Source organism: Myotis lucifugus, unplaced genomic scaffold, assembly GCF_000147115.1.
Source record: "Myotis lucifugus unplaced genomic scaffold, Myoluc2.0 scaffold_13, whole genome shotgun sequence".
Classification (NCBI taxonomy): Eukaryota; Metazoa; Chordata; class Mammalia; order Chiroptera; family Vespertilionidae; genus Myotis; species Myotis lucifugus.
In genome coordinates, this window is record NW_005871061.1 from 4,931,421 (window position 1) to 4,952,343 (window position 20,923).

The 20,923-nt window shown below is 37.5% G+C and overlaps 1 protein-coding gene across 3 annotated transcripts in view; it reads right to left on the minus strand.

Moving 5' to 3' along the window:
- The window catches only part of DIAPH2 (diaphanous related formin 2), a 906,095-nt gene that overhangs the window by 518,105 nt on the left and 367,067 nt on the right, over nt 1–20,923 (minus strand). For all 3 annotated transcript variants that reach the window (XM_023750473.1, XM_023750472.1, XM_014452154.2), the window contains one exon: nt 910–1,008. In XM_023750473.1, the coding sequence (XP_023606241.1) occupies nt 910–1,008 (99 nt within the window). The remainder of the gene's footprint in view (nt 1–909; nt 1,009–20,923) is intronic.

Consider the following 20,923-nt stretch of genomic DNA (forward strand, 5'->3'; position numbering starts at 1 on the left):
TCTCCCTCTCTCCCTCTCCTTCCCTGCTCCCTTCCTCTCTCTCTTAAAAAAATCAATGAAAACATTTTTAGGAAAAAAATGTACCATCAGATAAGCAACATACACATTCACAACAGCTATTTGGAGACTGCTTTTCTGACAGCAACATTCCAGCTGACAGGAGAATGATGAGCTGTTTATTTCAATCGGATTCCCTATAGCACGTTCTTTAACAAAAGAAACTCCTATGGCATCTCTGTGCGCAATTAGAAATGCTTGATGTGTTGAAATTTCTCATGCAGAGTGTTTTAGTATTCTCAGAATATAAACACAGTCTACTGTGGTGACAAAGAATGCTAAATTCAATACAGAGGGGGAAATTTGTCAAAGTAAAACGTGAGGCCTACTTAAATGAAGACAGCTTTAACTGTCCGGCTGCTTTAATGAAAGTATACTTAAGGGCTGACTGGTTTGTTAAAGGTTTTAAGGTTTAGTAACCAGTTTTAAAGTGCAGTGGTTAACCATTTATCTAGCTCCCATCACGATTACTTCAAACGTAAAGGAGGATCAGAAAAGGACTTGCCCAATGGGACTAGTGAATACGCTAAACCTGTCACTGCCAAGCCGAGGCAGAAGGAAAACAAAACTCTTTACAGCTCTGCCATAGGTCTCACTGGTCCTCTGACAAGGTCGAATTATCAGCACTTTCCAAAACTTTATTATTCATACATTTCGTCAAACCTGAGGAAGACTAAATTATCATGGCCTCCTATTCTGGCTGAACCACAAAAAGGAAAACCAAATCATGTTTACACAGAATTGTGTTTCTGGTAGATGCTAAACATGCCTGTTCGAAGAAGTTACAACTTTGTTTAAATCCATTCAATAACCACCCTCTCACCACCATCCTACACACGAAATAGCACATACACAGATTCTGGGCCGTTTTGGGATCCAAAACTCTCAGCTCTTTCACCCTCTTCTTGGTAGGTTGGGGCTTCTCCTCCAAAGCTTCTGCATTCTTTTGAACTGAAAGAAAAATGTTGATTCATAAACAATAATGGTGCTAATCCAAATGCACGGAATAACATTACTAAGGCATATTAACTACATTAATAAAGTGCATGCGAAAATCAATAAATGTGTTTATTTCATTAGTTCAAGGAAGAGGATAAACATAAAAATATAGACTTGTTTAGAGGTTTCCCAACAAATTAAATATCAGCACTTAAGCAGAAAAGATAAGCCAAATAGAACCAAAAATCAATTGCTGCTTCTTAACTAATGTGCAACATTAATTACTCCTTTACCAGGTACCTAGAAGCAGCACTGGAATTAAATATATAGTAAAATCTCCCTAATTTGGACTAATTGAGGAAAAAGACATGCATTTATCCTAACATGCTAAAATTTAGGCATCCCTTTAATACAGTGAAATTGCTTTGAAGTACCTAAGGTAACTTAACTGCTAAACAGGTTGCCATATAAAAATTCCTGCTGAGACTGATCTGAAGAATAGATGTGAACCATTTGCAACTTGCACAACAGTAGCACCCATTTGCTTAAACATAATTAACAAACCTCAGAGACAGGTCTTTTGAGTAAGTTAGCTTTGTCTCCCTCACCATTTTTTAGTACTGTTTGCTTTCTTAGAAAAGAAGATATATTTATGCTGTATTCAAAAGGTAATCCTGTAGTTCATAAAGAATTCAAATGACCTGAAACTGTGTAGAGTGGTAGTTCCAAGGAGTGGCTTTAGCTCCCCATTACCTCCATCAGCCCTCCCCCAAATAAGCCATCCCAAAAACCAAAGTAAAAAGCAACCTGGCTGGCTGGCTGCTATGAAAATGAAGCTTTATGGCAGGCGAATCCCTAAACCATCCAATACAGAAATTCAACAGCTACCATTGTATTCATTCATGTGTTACCAGTTTACTTCTAATATAAAAATAAGTTTTTAGGTAATGGGGCCATAAAAAAATGAGTAAAGCCAACATTTTTGTTCGATCAAGTGAAATGATATACTCTTGCCCCCAAACTCATGTTCCTAAATTTCATCACTCAATTATATAGTCATAATCCTGCTCTTTATTACTTTAAATTTTGAGGCAATAATTATCTTTAGTATTTTAAGTTATCTGACTTTAGTACAGAGATCACAAAGGAGTTACTGATTTTCATTAGAGGAAAAATCAACACAACCACAGTACATTTTGCTTAGCTATGTGTTCACAGATGTTAGCATCTGGAAAACTTTCTGGACATATTATAGAAGGTATCAAAATACTATAGGTCCATTAAGACCAACTTTGTTTTCATGGTGCAAAATACATGAAAATCAAATAACTTACTATAAAATAAATTATCTGAATAGCTAAAGTCCTAACAGTTCTAAACTTTACCAGTATCACCAACCAAAAATGACTTAGAGTCTAAGGAGACTAGATAATAATTACACTTAAAACTCATAATCTTTTTTCAGAGATGACAAGTAATTTGCCATCTTTACTCAACACAATAGTTATTGCTAGTGCTGGAAGAAAAATGACTTTAAAAAATATTTCATTTATTTTTTACAGAGAGGAAGCGAGAGGGATAGAGAGTTAGAAACAACGAGAAAGAAACATTGATCAGCTGCCTCCTGCATGCCCCCTACTGGGGATCAAGCCTGCAACCAAGGTACATGCCCTCGACCAGAATCGAACCCGGGACCCTTCAGTCCACGGCCCTACGCTCTATCCACTGAGCCAAACTGGTCAGGGCAAGAAAAATGACTTTTAATGTATTTCTTTTAAAATCATCACATATGTTCCTCAAATGATCTTTCTAAGAGCACAGTCTTTCCTATGCAATCATCAGCATTTTAATTGATTCAATTTTCAAGCCACCCCCAGCTTAAGACCACTATATAAAGAAATGACAGTCCAAGAGTCATTCCCTTTGTCAATAAAAAAATTATTATCTGAATCATACTGAAATTACTTTAAAAATCATTCATTAGTTTTAACCCAAAGTAATAGCCAAGACAACTGTCCTAATTTCTCAATATGTTTTAAACCCCATTACAGGAGACTGATTAAGCAAGTATATATAGGATAAAAATACTGTAGCATGAAGGATACATTAAGATTATTCTGCAAACTAACAGCCTCCTGATTATCCTAGACAGACATAATGCTCATTTTGTATGCCTCATTTTTGCATTTTTCATTAAAATAGACTTCATCCTCTCTCCTCTTTAAATGAACAAGTTATTTAAAATTAAGATTAGATGTCTCAAATATCTAGAGTTCACAGTTTTGTTTTTTGAATCCTACTATATTTCTCTTGTATTATGTATGCAATTTGGCTTCATCCTGGGTTCAAGAAATGGTAAGAATTCCATGAGTGGGTGCTACTGTTCTGAGAATTACTAGAGAAAAGCTAGTTTAAAATAGCCTCTTAATTAGACAGACTTTCACAAACAATAATGGTTCGTGATCATTAGATATTGCCCAGTGGCTGTTACTGCCCTTTGCTTTCTTGTCTCTAAAAGCATCCTTAGCAATCACAACCACAGGCTTGGTAGAGAATTTGAAGAGAGGCAATGATACATAAAATTTACCTAACTAGTATTAAAGGCTTCATATATTAAAATTTTCCTGCTTTCATAATGACTACAAAATGCCATTTGTCCTAATAGGCTTTTATTCCATATATGTTTCTAATGCTCACAAAACTTTAATATCCCATAACTTGATTAAAAAATGAACAATTACATAACTTGATTAAAACTTGAATTGTTATCTCTCCAAAGAAGACATACAAATGGCCATCAGATATAGGAAAATATGTTCAACATCACTAATCATGAGGAAAATGCAAATCAAAATTACAATATCACTTCACATCTGTTAGGATGGCTATTATTTAAAAAAAGATGTGTTAGTGAGGATGTGGAGAAATTGAAACCTGTGTACATTGTTGGTAGGAATATAAAATGGTGCAGCTTCTCTAGAAAAAAGTATGACAATTCCTCAAATAATGAAAGATAGTGGTACCATATGACCCAGCAATCAATTCTGGGTACATATCCAAAAAAACTGAAATCAGGATCTCAAAGAAATATCTGCATTCCCATGTTTACTGCAGCATTATTCACAATAGCCAAAATATGGAAACAACCTATATGTCCATTAAGGAATGAATGAATAAAGAAGAGGTGACACACACACAAAATGGAATATTATTTGGCCTTTATGAATAAGGAAATCCCACCTATGAACCTAGAAGACATGTTAACTGTAATAAGCGAACCACAGAAGGATCAATGCTTATATAAGTAATCTAAATGCTTTATGTAAATGCTTTAAATTACTTATATTAGCGATCTAAAATGTAAAACTCATGGAAATAAAGAGTAGAATGGTGGTTGCCAGGGGTTGGAGGGTGGGGGGAATAGAGAGCTGCTGTTCAAATGGAATAAAGTTTCAGTTATATAAGATGAATAAGTTCTAGAGATCTGCAGCACACCATTGTATCTACAGTCTACAATACTATACTGTGCACTTAAAAAACGTTAAGAAGGTATACCTCTGATTAAATGTGCATATAACAATAAAATATAAATTATTTAAAAACTTAAAATAAATTATAGAGATTCTATAATTATTTGAAATTACTTTTATGCGACTGAAGAGATTTTAAACTTCAACACGAAAACTCAAGAACTGATTTAGTCATCAATGGCTCTATGGTCCGCAGGCCCAAAATGAGACCTCCAGTCAATGCAATCTCTCACTGAGCATAAGAAAAGCCATATAGCCACTATGTTTGAATCCAATGGATTGAATTAATTTGGGTTCATAAATTGGCACAGCTAACTGACCAACAATACTGAAACATTATAAAATACTGTCTGTAGGAAGATAATGATATAATAATAAAGCATTTGCATTATTATTAAAGATATGCTAACATCAAGATACTCATTATCTAAGGTAAAATGCCCACTGAGCATTCTTATATTTCCTTTAATTCATGGATTTTTACATGCAACTGTAGTATAAATTTATTCCTTTACAACTGAGGGATTTTCATCAGCGTAAATAAAGTAAATATGATTATATTCTTTCCCCAATCAAATTTAGGCAATATTCAGAAATTTCCTATTAATTTCCACTATCCCAGTGGATATATAGAACATGTGACAAAATGTGTAATTTGTAGCAAATATTAAGATATTAGAAATGGGCAACATTGAATGATTTGCACAGTGATAACTAATCATAAATCATAATAAAAATTTTATAACTATTTTAATTTATTTAAAAATTCCAGTAAGAAAGATTGATTGCTAAAGTCAGAATACTAGTCATTCATTCATTTATTCATTCTTTCACCAGCAAATACTTGTCACCTTCACAATGTGTTAGCCTAGCATGAGTGTACAATTGTACACAAGACTGAAATATCTACTCATACTCTTAAATACATGGTTATATGTAAACTACTAATTATGGCAGTATCTCCAAAAGATATTTAGCATTCATAATTTTCTTATCAATAACAATATAGCTTAAATTAATACATACATATCACTAATAAAATATCTTCTTGCTGTTGATAGCCATAGTTCCACATTAGAGAATATTGCATCTCTTAATCAGCATCATCTGATGTGTCACATCATATTATAAGGATTATGTGGAGAAGTGACACTTTCTATTAAGTGTACTATATATAAAGCCAGGGTAAATAATGCTAACAGTAGTGTCAAAACCATACTAAAAATATATGTAAGTTCATGTACATATATATGTATAATCAATAAGTAAATGCCCAACTGCTGTTTTACATATATCACATAAATATAGGGATTGTGATCTCCCTGCATAAATACATATTTTATCCATATGTATACAATTCCAGAAGTGATTCTAATTATATTCTATACTCTAATATTGTTTTCCTGTATGAGTTGAAATAGGTGTTATTTTAACTCAATTAATAAGTCAATGTTAAAATGAGTGCAAGTATGATAACAGCTGGCAGGGGAAATCTATAATTTCTATGTGCAATAGCTACAATGATTTTTTCAAATTTAATTGTTATTTTCCACTCTTGTAAAAATCTTCTTTACCCTTGCATTTCTGAAGATATCATACAAACCACTGAAAATAAGCAAACGATTACATATGCATATCTATACACATACATATTATAAACATGTATAATACACATATATGCAACATACAAAAGAAGAAATTGTAATATTAATGATAATAACTATAACAATAATAATAGTGGCAGTAGTACTAGTAGTAGTAGTAACCACAACCACAATCATCACAACCACCACCAAAATCAACTTTTATTAAATACTAGAGGCCCAATGCATGAAATTCGTGCACTCGTGGGGAGGATTCCTCAGCCCGGATTGCAAGAGGGCACAGGCCAGGCTGAGAGACCCCACCAGTGCATGATCGGGGCTGGGGAGGGACATGGGAGGGCTCCAGGGCGTGTCTGGCCCATCTCGCTCAGTCCTGATAAGTCGAACCCCAGCAGCAAGCTAACCTACCAGTCGGAGCGTCTGCCACCTGGTCGTCAGTGCACATCATAGCAACTGGTCGACAGGTTGGCCGCCTGCCCCCCCTGGTGGTCACTGTACGTCATAGTGAGCAGTTGAGTGGTCTTAGCATATCATTAACATATTACGCTTTGATTGGGTGAATGGCCGGCCAGACACTTAGCATATTAGGCTTTTGTTATATAGGATTTGCTCTGTAGAGTAGCGCAACAGAAGTGTGCTGGGGCCAGAAATATATGCTCTGTGCCTGACACTAATTTAACTTTATATCACCTTATACAATTGGTATTAGTATTGTCATTTCACAAAGGAGAAAACTATAGAACAGGAAAATTAACTCATTTGCCCAAGATCATATAGCAAGTAACAGAAAAATGCTCAATTTTACCAGTAATCAGGGAAATGCAAATGAAAACAACCAATGAAATACTATTTCACAGACATCAAATTGGAAATAACAAAAACATCTCATAAATGCATGTATGGATGAGGAGGCAGAGTATTGATTGTGCCAACAGGAGCAGTAAAAATTAGACCAACAACCTTAAAATACACATTTATTAACATCTAATATATTTAAGGTGTGCCATTCATAATTATAACCCAATCCTTCCACTTGTATGCCAAAAGGTCAAGGAGACAAGATGTTCACTGTCACAATGCTTACAACAGTACAAAACTAAAAACAACCCACATGTCAGCGGTTATGAAATGGATAAATTGTGGAATATTCGATAAAACAGACTACCAGTAACTCAGGTGAGGGGCTGTCTATTAATTCTGAAAGTCTATTATATAATAAAGCAGATTTTCAAATGCATATGTTAAAAAATTGACAAATTAGTTTACCTATTTTTACTTATATAGACACTTAAAGGGGGAAAGGGGGGGTTGTTTAAAATTAAGTATGTATGGAAAGTTAATTTCACTGAAAAGTTTTTCATATGAATTACTGCAACTTTAAATTTACAATGAATAGGTCTAATAAATGTGTGCCTTCACCAATCACCTCAAGTAATCAAATGCATGCAGCTGGGGCATGGATTAGCACACGTGGGAACATCAGCCAGCACCCATTAAAACTGCTGCAGAAATTCACTCCACTCAACAGAATCAATTACCATGAGCAATGCAGTGTGATCATGTGCTGATCATTCCCGAACATTGTTTATGAGAAGCGACTCTTGGATTTAAATATGTAGACTATAAATGTAGATATGCAATATTTATTTATGTCGGTGAAATTACTATAGTGTTTTTTTCCAACATCTGGCCTATTCGCTAAAATCTGTTTAAAATAACAGTGAATTAATAACAAAAACCAACCTATTCAATTATAAGCAAATATTGGTTTAAAAGCATTTTTACATGAACAGGGTGCTAATTTTCACATATGCATATGGACTGGAAATTTTGTCTATTAAATCCAAACTCTGTTAAATAGAGGTCCACAAATGGAGGCATTACTATATAATGAAATACGAATCTGCATTTACAGTGACTGTACTACAGCTAAATATTTCAGCAGAGATAGATCCCAAATATGATGCTGAATGGAAAAATAAAAGTGGTAGAAAATGATGCAATTGCATTCATCTAAATCAGAGGTTCTCAACCTGTGGGTCGCGACCCCTTTGGGGTCGAATGACCCTTTCACAGGGGTCGCCTAAGACCATCGGAAAACACATATATAATTACATATTGTTTTTGTGATTAATCACTATGCTTTAATTATGTTCAATTTGTAACAATGAAATTGGTCACCACAACATGAGGAACTGTATTAAAGGGTCATGGCATTAGGAAGGTTGAGAACCATTGATCTAAATAAAAAATAAAATGCAGACTAATCTTATGTACTATATTGCTTATAAATGAGTATGTAAGCTTATTATTCTATATAATAAAGAGCTAATATGCTAATTAGACTGAACAGCAGAATGAACACTAGACGACCATCCAGATGACCTTCAGGATGAAGCCGGGGCTACAAGGGCTAGCCAGGGCTGCAAGGGCCAGCTGGGGCTGCAAGGGCCGAGCCCCTTGCATGAATTTCATGCATCAGGCCTCTAGTAAAATTATAAAGACATGGAACAGATACTCAGCAGATTATTTACAGTGCTTGTCTTGGGGGAGCAAGGTGACACTGGAATAAGTAGCACCCTAGAAATATCTACTTTATCTCTAATGTTTTATTTCTTTAAAACCAAAGACCTATAGTACATATGACAAAATGTTAATATTTGCTTACCCTGGGAGGCTGATACATGGGTGTTAGCTATATTAGCTTGCCAATGTCTATTTTTGCAACATAAAAATGAAAAAGATATGACTAAATTACATAAATATACCCATCCCTTTTTATAGTGTACAAACTGTTAGCTTTGGCAATCTCAAAGACCAAGTGTAGCTAGCAATCAGAAACAATAGGGGAGAGAATAATAAAAAAAATACAGGTAAAAATTAGTCAGCATGGTAAGCAAGCACAATTTCTTTTAAATTGTTTTTTAATCCATTTTGTGAGAAATAACACATTTGTTTACCAAACCTTGGGAGGAAAGCTGATGCAGTATGGAGTAGGAGACTGCGTTTCCGACTCCCTTTACATGTCCCATAGCACAGCTGTGAAGCGTCACCTCTCTGTTGCCTACAGCTGTGCACTAACTCAGGCGTCCCACAGAAAGGTAGATTTCATTCTGACACCTGCATAGTACCTGAAGCCATAGGAATGGCATTACCAGGGGTGTTCCGGAAGTTTAGAGCACATTAAACAAGAGTAATGGTTCTAATGGCGGGAATCACACACACATACTTTGTAATGATTTCCTAATTAAGGAACAAATCTTACTGGTTGTAGTTTAGACAAGAACCCCCCAAATCAGGCAGCACATGTAACTGCAAATTAACATCTGCATAACTAATATACTTGCACACCTGTTCATTAAGCCAATTACTGAACATCGCTAAATGTCACCAGAACAAGATGTTTAACAACGTGTAATAGCTAATGTATATTTTCAATTGGGCCTCAATAGCTCAGCAGGTAATGTATATCTTAGGAAGGACAAATAAAATTAGCTTTCAGGTTTTAGAGAGAATTTCCCTTGTATGAAGAGATGATTTAAATACCAAAACTGAAGTATGATGTTAACCTCAACCTGGTATTTGACAAATGAGGTTGTGAGAATTCCTGTAATCTTGAACCTATGTGAAGTACCTTACTCAGGCTATAAATAATCCCTTTACAGGCAGGTTGGCTCTGGCTTTATAAGTATGATGTTTTTCTGGCCATCTCATGCACTCAGAGAACCTCTCATTATGCTAAATGTCCGAATTGATGTCAAAAACCAGTAAGTCCAGCAACAAACCCTAAGGCAGTGGTTCTCAACCTTCTGGCCCTTTAAATACAGTTCCTCATGTTGTGACCCAACCAGAAAATTATTTTCGTTGCTACTTCATAACTGTAATGTTGCTACTGTTATGAATCGTAATGTAAATATCTGATATGCAGGATGGTCTTAGGCGACCCCTGTCAAAGGGTCGCTTGACCGCCAAAGGGGTCGCGACCCACAGGGTGAGAACCACTGCCCTAAGGGCTATGTATGTCAAAGAGTAGTACTAAGAAAAACACACCAGTAGAAATCAGTATGACAATACCTAGTAGCACCAGGCTGATGGAGAATTTCTTGCTGAGAATACAGTTCAGATATTCATCATATCTAGGCTTTTCTATTCAATGTGGTCCATCTCAGACTGATACAATTCTGCACACAATTTAGTTTAACCTTGCCTGACAAGACTGAACAAAATAACACCCCAAAATACTAGGTGTACTGGTTAATAATAGCGGATTTTATAATAAAAGAAAACACCATAATTTCAAGATAAACATCAAAAGTGCTTTATTCAAAGTAATGTCCATCGCTAGCTACACATTTCCCCATCTTTCAGGTAATCTGTGGATACCGTCCCAATAGAACTTTTCTTGTTTTGAGGCAAACCATTCATTGCGGCAAACCATTCAGAGACCCAATGTTCCACTTCTTCGTACGTTTTGAAGTGCTGCTCAGAAAGTGCGTGTGCCATTGAACAGAACAAGTGGTAATCTGAAGGAGCAAGGTCTGGTGAATACAGCCGGTGGGTTAATACTTCCCAGGCAAGATCTTTTAACGTGTCTTTAACTGGTTTTGAAGTGTGTTATGGTGGGTCATCATGAAGCAAAATTACTTTGCCGTGTCTTCTGGAACATTCTGGTAGTTTCATGATCAAAGCATGGCTCAAAATGATTATTTGTTGTCAGTAGCGATCAGTATTAACGTTTTCACCTGGTTTTAGAAGCTCATAATACACTACACCTTCCTGATCCCACCAAACGCAGAGCATTGTCTTCTTTCCAAAGCGATTTGGCCTTGCAGTTGATGTTGATGGTTGACCTGGATCAACCCATGATTTTGTGCATTTGGGATTCTCAAAATAAATCCACTTTTCATCGTCAGTCACAATTCCATGCAACATTTTACTAATGACTTTTTTGGTTTTCCATTTGTCTTTCATTCAGTTGATGTGGCACGCATTTTCCTTCATTTAAAATCTTTCCCAATGCTTGTAAATGATCAGAAATTGTTTGCTGAGCAACATTTAATCTTTCTTCAAGTTGTTTTTGAGTTTGACACGCATCTTCATCCAATAATGCTTGTAATTGTTGGTCTTCAAATTTTTTCAGTTGACCTGGACCTCTTTGTCTTTCACATCGAAATCATCACTTTTAAAGCATTTAAACCAGAGTTCACAAGTATCGTGAGATGGAGCATATTCACCATAAGCTTCTAGAAGTATTCGGCAGCACTGTTCTTCAAAATAATGAATTAAAACTTCCTGCAAATGCTCTTTTTTTGGCATGAAATTCTACATTTTTAAGTGTAAAAATATCTATGATGTTAACACCTTCAGAAAATTTGACATATGAAGTTTTGAAGCGTGTTGTCAATACAACAAAATAGCATACATATCAAATCGCATATATATCAACATATGTGTAACTCCATCTATTGAAAAAAATCCGCATTATTAACCGGTACACCTAGTATTTGTAGCCAGGGTCTCAACAATGTAGGACTGTTCAGTCCTGGTTACAAATATACCTGAGCATGTCTGGAATAAAGTCAGTGTTGTCAATCCCATCAAATATTCTTTTCAAATGAAAGGCCACTGGGAACCCATGTCTCCTAAAAACAAGTTCTCAAATTCTGGATATTTCCACATGATGTCTAATAAGTGTCTCAGATTTAGCACATCCCAATCCAAATTCCTTATCTTACTCCCAAATCAGCTTTTTAGTTTTCTCCTTCCCAACAAATGGCAACTCAATCCTAACAGTTCAAGAAAAAAAAAAGAGAGAGAGAGAGAAGTCAACATTCACTTTTCTCTCTCACAGGCCACATCCCACTCTTGGGCAAATCCAATATTTTATCAGCGCCACTTCTACCTAAGGATTTCAAACCATCATGGCTTCTAGCCTTTGCTATTCTTCCCTCCATCCTACAAAACCCTCCAATGGTTTTCTGTCTTATTCAGGGTAAAAACCAAAGTCTTTACAATAACCTGGAATATCCTGCTTCATATTTAATGTAGTCTCCTTTGACTTCATATCTTACATCTTTCCTCTCATTCACTCTATTCCAGCCACACTAGCTGCCTTGCTGTTTTCAAATATACCAGAACATCTCCCACATCAGGGCCTCTGCACTTGATGTTGTATCATCCCCTGATCTTCCCTCACTTCTTTCAGGTCTTGGTTTAATTTTCCCTTTTCATAGAGACTTTCCTGATGATGTTGGTTGAAAATCACAACTCCCCCTTGCCACTCCTTTTTCCTTTTGCCTGCTTCATTTTTCTCCATAGCAATTATCACCTGACAAAATATCCCTTATTTATTTACGGTCTATACCTTCCACTTCAATGTAAGCTCTGTTAAAAGTAAGGATTTGTGATTGTTTTGTTCACTGTTATGTACTAGTATCTAGAATTGTACCTGGAAAGGAACAGGCGCTCCAATTATTTTGGCATTCATCCTACATATTCTCATTTGTGCACAATGATTGATGTATAAGATTATGTATTCCAGTATTATTAATAGTAAAAAATATTATAAATGTTCATTAACCAGAAGTAAATTGAATAAATTACAGTATATTGTGCATTATTTATAAGAGCAAAAGATTTAAAATGACCCAAAAGCTCATCATTAGAAAACTGCCTGATTAAACTATAATATGCCCACTCAATGGAATACTCAGTTGTTATATTCATGACCAGGGAAGCTCTTTATAGAATGATATGGAAGGATCTTTAGAAAATATTGTTAAATGAAGCAAATAAGGTATTCAAGACTCTACAGTACATTTATGGGAAAAGGGGAAGAATATTTATATGTATTTGCTGATATATGCAGAAACTGTTTCCGGGAAGATTTATAGGAAATGTATTACATTAGTTCATTCTAGGGAGGAAACTGAGTGACAGACAGAAGTTCGAGGAAGAAATTTCACTCTAGGCTGTCTTTGTGCCTCTTGAATTTTAAACCATGTAAATATATTATCAATTAAAAAATGAATAGGAAAACAAAATAAGAAAGAAACAAAAGGATGTCACTGCTAAAAGTTTCTGATACATGAATGCAAAGGAATGCTCTATGGCACAAGTTACTAGAAAAGTAATGCGTGCACTTCGGATTGTGGCATGGGCATGTAGCCTGGGCTTCACATCGCATGATCAACAGTCAGAGCAGAGGAGGAACCAAGTGACACACACCAAATGGTGGCCTAGCCATAGAGGCACACTGTAATGTAGAAGTGAAATTCAAATAAAATGATTTTAACAGCACACCTATATGTTATGTGTGGTGCAGTAGAGGTGGGGGCTTAAAGAGCCACTGCTTTCAATATGCCTAATGAATTCCATCTTCTCCATAATTGTATTATGTCTGATACCCATATTTCTTATCACTTAGTATCAATGCATTCATTTTCTTGTTCACCACTTATTATTTATCAAAGGAAGTCAATTATTATATGCAACAAAATATTAAAGTACCTGCACAAATGTTTCCTGTACAGACAAAAACAGCAATACTACAAACACAGAATATTGGTTGGTATACAGCACTATCATGTCCGTGAAAATACCTGAATGCATTGTATAAAAGGCAATTTAAGAGTTTCAATGAATTATAATACCTGCAAATGATATTCTGAAGGTTAAACATGTAAAAGTCAAGGGCAATCTAGACATTATAGAAACAAGTAGGCCTCCCCTGGAGAATTCCTAAACCAATTGGGGGGAACTGGAGAAGACTAGTTCCTGGAAGACAAATTCAGGTACATTACTCACACAATAGTTTCTGTCATTTTATTTTTATCCCCAGACTATTATGACCGGGGAAAATATGAGATGCACATAATGATTAAGAATCTACTACATACAACTGCCCTGGCTGGTGTGGCCAGTAGTTAAAGCATCAGTCCGTGCACCAAAGGATTGCAGGTTTGAGTCCCGGTCAAGGGCACATACCTGGGTTGCAGGACCAATCCCCAGCCCCGGTTGGGGTGCATGCAGGAGGCAAACAATCAGTGTGTCCAATGTGTCTCTCTCATCTCTCTCTCTCTCTCTCTCTCTCTCTCTCTCTCTCTCTCTCTCTCTTTCTCCTTCTCCTCCCTAACTCCCTCCCTCCCTTCCTTCCACACTCTCCAAAAATCAATAAAAAAAATATCCTCAGGTGAGGATTAGAAAAAAAAAAGAATCCTATATAATAAAAACCTAATATGCTAAGCGTCCAGTCGGCCATTCAACCAATCAAAGCATAATATGCTACTGATATGCTAAGGCCACTCAACCGCTCACCATGATGAGCACTGACCACCAGGGGGCAGACAGTCGACCAGTCGCTATGACATGCACTGACCACTAGGGGGCAGACGCTCTGATTGGTAGGTTAGCTTGCTGTTCCATTCAGTTGATCGGGACTGAGCGAGATGGGCTGGACACACCCTGGAGCCCTCCCACGGTCCCTCCCCAGCTGGCCAACCTCCTGTGTCCCTCCCGGGCCCCAATCATGCACCGGTGGGGTCCCTCAGCCTGGCCTGCACCCTCTCGCAACCTAGGACCCCTCGGGGGAAGGGGAGCCGCTCCCACCTCCGCAGCAGTGCTAAGGATGTCTGACTGCCAGGAGTGGGCCTAAGCCATCAGTCGGACATCCCACGAGGGCTCCTGGACCGCAAGAGGGCACAGGCCGGGCTGAAGGCCCCGCCCCAATGCACAAATTTCGTGCACTGGGCCTCTCTACTCTACATATAACCATCACTAGGCACTGCACTAGATGGATTTTCCTAGTAACTGTTCAAGGTAGATGCTTGAATTAGTCTGCTCAGGAATACCATGACAAAATACCACAGATTGGGTGGCTTAAACAAACAGAAATTTTTCACCCATCTAAAGCCTGGAAAGTTCAAGATCAAAGTGCTGGCAAGGTAGGTTTCATTCAGAGGCCTACTCTCTTGGCTTATAGGTGGCTACAATCTCACTTTGTATTCACATGGCCTTTCCTTGGTGCGTGCCTAGGAAAAGAGCATGAGCCAGCTCTCTGGTGTCTCTTCTTATAAGGACACTGATTCTATTGGATCAGGGCCCATGTTTTTCCCCTCAGTTAACCTTAATTACATCCTTAGAGGCCCATATCCAAATGTAGCCACAATGTGGTTTAGGGCTTTAACATACACATTTTGGGAAGATACAAACATTCATTCAGTCCATAAGGAAACCGAGGTCCCCAGAAACTTGTGAAAGATCTGAGAGAAAAGTTAAATGGTAGAGCTGGGATTCAATCCCAGGCTGTCTAACCCCAAAGTCCATGATGTTGCTACAAGGCTCCGCCATTCTCCATGGATACAGAAGATTCACAGTTGCCTCCCATAATTTATTACTAAACTAGTGACCCGGTGCATGGATTTGTGAACATTGAAAGGAAATTAATTAGAAGGTGGCTGGCAGGGTGGGACTGGGTGAGACAGGCCGGACATGCCCTGGAGCCAACCTCCCGCAGTCTCCTCCCTGGCATCTACGGAGTGAGCGAGGGTCCCTCCGGCAGGTGGGGTCCCTCGGCCTGGCCTGCAGTGATCAGGCTGAAACTGGTTCTCTGACATCCACTGAGGGGTCCCAGGGTGCAAGAGGGCACTCTACAAAGTTGCTGTCGTACAGGGTGTGGAACACAAATGCAAGTGTGCAGTAAACCAGATTCGGGGACAACAGTGCCCCAGAAACAACATAATCCACGGTTGAAGGTGCAGCCCCATGAGGAATTGGGCTTCCTCCTCTCTGGTTTTGGAGTGTATCACCTGAGAACCGCTGCTGCCAAATCACTGCAGCTCGGCAGTTCCTACATTGAGCGTCTGCCCCCTGGTGGTCAGTGTGCATCATAGCGACTGGTCAGATGGTTGGACACTTAGCATATTAGCCATATGTATATATATATATAATTTTTTTTCAAGATAAGAGGACTCAGTGGAGATGCTGCTGCACACGGTTTAAAATCCCTCATAGAGTTCCTCCTTGTGGCCTAACCAAAATGTTTTGCGGTGCCTTCTAGAGCACTGAATCAAAGCTGTGGTTTCTTTTTCTAGCATGGCTTGGCATCCTCACTTGCCCAAACTGGAATTCTGAGTTCAGTGGTCAGTGATCCCTATAGGACAGGGTTGGGGAACCTTTTTCTTTTCTGCCAAGGGCCATTGGGATATTTATAACATCATTTGTGGGCCACACAAAATTATCAACTTAAAAATTAGCCTGCTATATTTGATCAAACATTTAATTAACTCACCCCCAATGCCTTGGCAGGGCCAGACCAAATGATGCCACAGGCCTTATATGGCCCTGGGACAGGATGTTCCCCACCCCTGCTATAGGAGGTGCTGGGTGGTATTTATTTTTTACTGTTTGACAGGGGGAAGGGGAAGAAGAGGACTAGAAATGGAACACTGGCTTGGGGTATGTGTTTCTACCTGGTCCAGTCTTGTAAACTAATTTTTGTATAAATTATGGATGAAAAACTAGAGATTATTTCAGGGACATAAGGGCTCAGAGAAGTCACCAGATCTTTAAAGAAGTGGTTGTGCATGAATATGCTTATAAAGGCATAGGCTTGGTGAGGAAGCCCAAGCCAAAGAACGTTAGCAGAAGAGTGGTGATCACCTCCACCCCAGAGTCCCCTGGAAGGAACCAGGATATCCTTTGAAAAGCAGTTGAGGCAAATTCTAGGAATTGTGTAAGTGAGAGTTCTAGATTGGGCCAGATGGTCAATACTTTAGGTTTTGCAGGTCATACTTTGCAACTGTAACTCTGGTGTTGTCACATGAAGGCAACCATTATCAATAAGTAATAAATGAGCATGGCAGCAATCCAATAACAACTTATATTAAAAAATTGGTGGCAGGCTAGCCTTTGTAGTTTGCCAACCCCTGACATCACAGGTGCTCAATAAGTGTGTGGTCCCTTATCCACTTCTTTTTAAAACTGAGGTCAGCTTGAGCGGCATGGCTCACTGGTTGAGCATTGACCTATGAACCACAAGGGCATGGTTCAATTCCCAGTCAAGGCACTTGCCAGGGTGGCAGGTTCAATCCCCAGTGTGGAGCGTGCAGGAGGCAGTCAATCAATGATTGTTTCTCATCAATGAAGTTTCTTTCTCTCTCTCTCTCTCTCTCTCTCTCTCTCTCTCTCTCTCTCTTCCCCCCTTCCTCTCCAAAGTCAATAAAAATATATTTAAAAAAGAAAACATTCAAACTTTTCCTTACAACATAGCATTTAGAAGTGCCTTACAATAACTGTTGATTGAAAATTCTGTTTTCCAAATAGTGTTCACATAATCAACACATTTATACTCCCACGTTTTTAAATGTGTCAATCCTACAGGGACCAATGATTTTATCCCAAACCATAACCATCTCCTACTTATCCCCCATATATTCTCATATGACTTCATCATATGTCTACATATAAAATGACTGTAAAAACAAATCAGCCTTAATAAAATTATAAAATTAGGTTCTACCACCCCATCAATATCTAGGTAGAATGAGAGCTCATCAGGAGCTACAATGCTTGGTGATGCTGCTTTATGATAAGATGAAAATCTGAGTTCTATAAAAACAAACCTAAATCAGACCTTTGCATTTTGTGTAATACAGTTCTCTTCCTTTATGTACATACAAATGTTACTGAGTATTTCAATTTGGTTTGTTGCTGGCTGAGCTCAATGGGAAACAACCATAGTTACATTGTCTCTGTTTTCTCTTTTGGAATCCAACTGGTTTCAATTTTATCTTTCAGCAGTAATTTTCTTTAGCGCACAAAACTACATCAGTGTATTCTGTTGAAGGCAATCGAAGCATTAGAAAAACTGAGAGGGGTAGGAGAGGACGTACCTGAAGTTTTCATTTCTTTCTTTCTTTTAAACCAAGCTTACTTATTTTGGGGGGACTTTCAATTTGAAAGCAGTAAGCAAGGTTTGAGACTATTTTGCAAACGTGAAAAGAACAGTATTTGAATAAGCTCCAAGTTATCCTGTTTTTTGGACAAACAGACTCATGACCCTCTTCCTTCCTAACCTATCACCTCTCTGTTACACTACCAAGAATGTAGAATGCCTGACATTACATCCCTGTCCTTCCCTATTCTCTCATCCACTTGTAATCTGGACTTGAGCACACCCATAACTATGGAATCAGAATGTCACAATACCTGTAGTGGAGCCTCAGGATCAATGTCTCTTAAAAACTCCCTCGGTAATCATGAATTTTAGGAAGGTTTGGAACAACTGCTCTAAGGCACATAACACAACATTCTGATAGCTGGATAAATCCTTCCCAAATTGAAAATGCAAATAACATCAACAATAAGCAATGGAAGTCCTGCTTGCAATTTCTGCTGAAGGTCAGAATCTAACACTGAAGGCAAATCTTGGTCAACAACTGGGCTCATATTAGCCACGAGTAAGGTAATTTTAAGAGAACGCAAAGGAGTAAGCAACATTTGCTACTATCTTGGAAATGCATTAATTAAGAAATATATATGAATATAATACTAAAATTAATAACAGATATCATTGTCTTTCTCCCCTTTTATAGATGCAATTATCACAATGCTAGAAGAAAAGAGAAAAAAGACACAAAGATTTGCCATTGAAAAGGAAAGCCAAAGTTAGTCGAAGATGGATTGATCTTTGCTGGATGTAAACATGCTCCTATTTGACCAAGTCACTGAAAATACCCAAGCAGGTAAGGATGTGGAAGATGCGAAATAGGAAAAGACAAAATATTTTCAATAAAAACTGGAGTCTACAAAAAAGGAAAAATTCAGTCTAACCAAAATCCATAGTTAAGCTAGACAAAATGCTAATAAGCAAGCACACCATAGCTTCGTTTCATTGCTTTTAGATACCATGTAACCACTGTAAAGCTGGTATACCTTAGAACAATAGGTCTCAAGGACCGAATTCTAGTGAAAGTACATATGTCTAAATAGAATACTCTGTTTATGACAAGGTCAATTTAAGTTATCCTCCCAACAATGAGAATAAGAATAACCTGAGTTCAACATGTAAGCTATTTATCAAAGTAAAGTAAGTCAACTTCCATGAAACCTATTCAATGGTTGCACTTAGTTTGATGTTGAATCATTGATAAGTAAAACGTGTGTGTGTGTGTGTGTGTGTGTGTGTGTGTGTGTGTGATTAAATATATCATAGTTAGGTGGCTTCTGTTTAACAATGAGCTTCCATGAGGTGCTTTATTCTACACGTGCCAGAAACAGTTTAGGTTGTAAGCTTTTAAGAACTTTCAAAAATGTTCTTGGATGAGGGCCTAGCTATGAGATACTCTGTCTCCTATAATAACTATAATTTAATAATATTATCTTCAGTGGTGTAGAGCATTTTTAATATACTGCAAAAGATATACTATAAAACAGGAACATAAGCCTAGTCATTTATTGTAGAATAATTGGTAATTACCTATTGTGTACCTTTTATTAATTTTTGAGCTCAAAAGGTACATAACAGAGCATCCTGTATTGTCTATAAAGGCATATATAAGCTAAAAAGCAATGTTTAAAATTAAACACTAAATCTCAGGGCAAAACAAAACTGAACTGTACATTGTAGCCTCAATGTACGGCTTTCTGATTCTCTGAAATCTGTAGAATGAGATAGAGCTATTACCATACAAAGTAAAACACATCTCAAAGATTATAATAAAACCTGCGTTATATAAAAAAGAAATCAGAAACTCCCTCAAACTGAAGGTTTTACTGGAAACTTAAAAGAGAAAGTAATAACCCAAGTAAGAAGCAGCTGCTAATAGTCTCAGACAGCAAATAAATTTTACTGGATCAGGACAGCAACCTGCTGACTCCTTTTCCTAGCAAACTATTTCAGGCCTGCTGTGCGCGCCATTAGGCTGGCCTTTACTTCACCCCGGCCACTTCAGTCCCATCTCTGTGGGGGCTCAGTTGCTTTCCTCATGGCTGCCACCGAAGTGCACCTCTGCCTGCAGCCTAGCATGCTTAGAATCTGAACTTTTGAGCACTGGTTATAACTACAGAGAGAGAGCAGGAAGTCAATACATAAAATCGGGAACAGGAGCGTCATAAAGAAATATAATCATATTAAAAGCTTCAAATTGGCTCATCAGAAAGGATAGATTCCTATTTCCTATGGGAAAATCATATTAAAATAGCAGGTACAAAACATGAACAGCAAAGTTGAGTGTGACAATCCGTGAAGCAGCTTTCCACTTAGATCTTATGGAAATAAATCTGATAAGACATTTAAAAGGGCAGAGATTAAATGTGATATCTGGTGCAGTATATTTTTAAACTAGGCATACAAGATACAATAGGAATAAGTGAATACAGAAAAAAAATGGTTATACTTTTTTAAAAGTACCCTTGAAGTTCTGCATCTAAAATATTTACATTTTAAAATATTATAGGTATGACATGAATTATTATGCATACAGTGATTCTGTGTGCTTAATACAGATGAAAAGATTACAGGTTCTAATTTTAAGTAATTTTTGCCTATTGTCTACCTAGGGTAAGTCCACCTAAAGATAGAAAAGGTATGACAGGACTACTAAGGAACTGCAGAATACTTGAAGCTCACTTCCCTTCACATCTTTGCTGTCAAGCCTGGATCTATCTATTAAGAACCAAATAAAGTACCACTTTCTCTATGAACCTTCTCCAATTACCAGTACATTCTTTGCTAGGGACATCATGCTCGACTTCATTAAGGTTTATGTATGCATCATATTGCCTTCCCTAAGT